Source organism: Dermacentor silvarum, chromosome 10, assembly GCF_013339745.2.
Source record: "Dermacentor silvarum isolate Dsil-2018 chromosome 10, BIME_Dsil_1.4, whole genome shotgun sequence".
Taxonomy (NCBI): Eukaryota; Metazoa; Arthropoda; class Arachnida; order Ixodida; family Ixodidae; genus Dermacentor; species Dermacentor silvarum.
In genome coordinates this window covers 42496028-42499100 of record NC_051163.1, presented here as the reverse complement: position 1 = coordinate 42499100, position 3073 = coordinate 42496028, and the positions used below count along the sequence as shown (strand labels likewise).

At 53.1% G+C, this 3073-nt stretch overlaps 1 protein-coding gene across 1 annotated transcript; it reads left to right on the top strand.

Annotated features, from left to right (window-relative positions):
- Positions 1 to 457: 457 nt before the first annotated feature.
- On the top strand, positions 458 to 1831 carry LOC125941005 (prolyl 4-hydroxylase subunit alpha-3-like). Its single transcript, XM_049657879.1, has one exon. The coding sequence runs from the start codon at positions 458 to 460 to the stop codon at positions 1829 to 1831; it is 1374 nt and encodes a 457-aa protein (XP_049513836.1).
- The last annotated feature ends 1242 nt before the right edge of the window (positions 1832 to 3073 follow it).

The following is a 3073-nucleotide window of genomic DNA, read 5'->3' as shown; positions in this document are numbered from 1 at the left end:
TTTCAAAATTAGCCTCTGCCAGGATCTGGATGAAAATCACCTCCGTGATTTTGCATTTCAATTTCACACTGCGTCGCGCATCAACCCATGTAAAAAGCGAAACTGAATGAACGCGATGAAACATTATCTGCCCATTTAATTAGGTTCCCCCGTCTCACCATGAGGCCCCTCGTTGCCCTGTGGTACTTTATTTCGTGGCAGAAATTCACCAGAAACGTAATCAACACGTTCTGGAGGGGACGCAAACACAAATGCAGCAATTTTATGAGCAAAGATCATTTTTGAAGGGTTTTTTCATTGTTGATTCTCCGTCACGAGGTTGGTGGGTTGTTTGCTTTGTCGCAGTGAAATGGCATAGCACGAGCAAAAAAGCTAAAGGAAAAAGAAGATGCGACTCCCGTTGTTCCTATTGATGGCCGTTGCAGGTGTCGGCAGCTGCAGTAAATATTACCGATCTATGCCTGGTCTGAAGAGCTTGCTCCCAACAGAGAAAGCGCTCATGACTGCACTGCAGCGTCACATCGAACATTGCGGAAAGACCTGGCGACACGCTGCCTTCGTGGCGCCTCCACAGCACCTCGAGCTCCGGGATGTCACATCATTCCGACCGGGAACTCGCCCCGCAGAGTGGGTTTTGGCGAGATTCTTGAGGCTCTCAGCGCTCTACTCTGTGGCTGACATGCTCCGAAGTGCTCGCTGTCCTCGACCAGTCGTCCAAGATGCGGAACGACTTGCCTGGCCCACAGATGACGACCTAGACGGCGCGGCGCGCAATATCTGCAGACTCCAGATTGCGTACAGAATCACGGCCGAAGACGTCATGACGACGCTCTGCTCACCACATCTGGTCAATCAGATGGTCCCAGACGACTCCCTGCCGCTGGCCGTCCACTGTTCCCTGAGCGAACCGACTGTCGCCGCCGCTTGGGTCGAGCGAAGTGGCGACAGGCGCTACTCTGATTTCTTCGATCGCCATCTCCGGAACCTGGAATCAACGGCCAAGGCGAATTCGACGGCCTGGTACCAGGTCGTCGGTCAGCCGCCCGAGACGCCCTCAATGTGGCTTTACCGGCAGGTCTTCATGCGTGCAGTGCGCTCCGGCTTCCCCAGCAACACACCTTTCGGCGAGCTCTGCCGCGCTAGTCAGGACCTCGACGCGAGAACCAGCGGAAATCGGCGCTGTTGGCTGTCATCCGGAAAGCACGGTGCGGCGTCTCTCTCGCCTTTCGCGGTGGAGGAGTTGTCCGTGTCCGAGCCTCGGCTCTGGCTAGTGCACGACTTCTTGAGCCCAAGCGAGTGCGCAGCTGTTCGCCAGGAAGCTACCGAACTCGAGCCTGCCTTGGTGAGGCAGGTGGACGGACGAGACGACCAGCCTGATACCAGGACGGCGGCCCTCACCTGGCTTGAAAACGCTGGGAGCGCGCGGAGAGTCTACCAACATGCCAGTGCGATCACGGGCCTCACGATGGAGTTCGCCGAGAAACTGCAGGTACTCAACTACGCCGTCGGCGGACATTTCAACGAGCACACCGACCCCTTGAGTGACGAAGATGAGAAGGGTGAACGGCTGGCCACGCTTCTGGTGTACCTGAATGACGTGGATCGGGGTGGCTCCACCGCATTTCCCAGGGCCGATCTCTCCATTAGGCCCCGTCGTGGTTCGGCGCTTTTCTGGTTCAACCTGAAGCAAGAACCGGCGGAACGTCAGCGACAAATAGACTACAGCACCACGCATGGCGCCTGCCCGGTGCTTCGTGGATCCAAGTGGATTGCCACGCTCTGGATACATGAGCGGTCACAGCCATGGGACCTTGACTACTCCCTTCGGTAGGTCACCACCCGTAGAAGTGGCAGCTTCCCTTTTCACGTGGCGTCTGCAACGCCGTATGAACAAAATGGTGATACGTGATTGAAGAAAGAAAACGCTCGCTGCATTACAGCTTATGAATATATATGTAGCCATACGTTTGTCATCATCATCATTTATTTACCTTTATGGACCCTTAACAGGGCATGACATAAGGGGGGAGGGGGGACAGTATTAATGTTACATATAATGGAGCGTATGCTATCGAACAAAGAAACAACTACGTTACAAGTGCAGACCGCACAAGAAAAAGATTTTTGTTCACTATTGTTCACATATAATGAACTACGGTAATAAGCAGTGGAAAACACAAGCACATTCTGCTGTTCGGAGACTTCAATTATCCAAACACTGATTGGTCTAGCTCTCAAGTAGCTACCGGTAGCACTAAATCCAAAGAATTCGTAAATGTCTGACTGAATTATAACCTTTCACAATTGGTTACGAAATCAACGCCGGTCACACTTGATTATACCGACATTTTTGCCGCTACCTGCAATTGCGTACCAAGGTAAATATACCTGGTAATGAAGCTTCCATAGAAGCGCACATGTTCAAAACATGGCGGTTCATCGGCGGTTCATAAAGCCCCTGGAAGTTCGCAGGGAGCCTACATGCAAGGTATCACTCAGCGAAAACAGTCCCCGGTGCAGCACCTGAACCAGCCCAGCTTCGCTCTTATCTTCAACCGAACTCCCCTCGCACGTTTCAATATTCTCTCTGTGCTGATAGGGGCAGGGCCGCCAGGTAGGTAGGTAGTAAAATTTATTGAGGTCCGGAAGAATCTTCACCCCGTTTTCATAGGGGCAAGACTGCGGGCCGCTCCCACGTTGGGACGGGAAGGCCAAGCCTCACCGCCGCATCGTGGGCCTTCTGGACAGCCCGGAGTTGATCAATCCATTCGTGGCTCTTTTCACATAAAAATGGTGCGGCCAGCGGCGCCGCGTCGCCGCCAGTGGGCGAGCACGTGTCGGCGGAGTTGACAGCTGCGGCCGCTGTTTTTCCTGGGTTGCGCGTTGTTTTTTTTTTTTTCATTTACGGCGGATGACCGGGAAACACAGTTGGGACCACCATCGGAAGCAAGAGCCTAATCTTCGTGTTCTTTTTATAGTCATTCTCAGTAAAATGTAATGAACATACTAGCAACCCGTCGCTTGGCTCCCATTTGCTTCCTTTCCCTGACGGCCCTTGTCGAGAAATATTCGT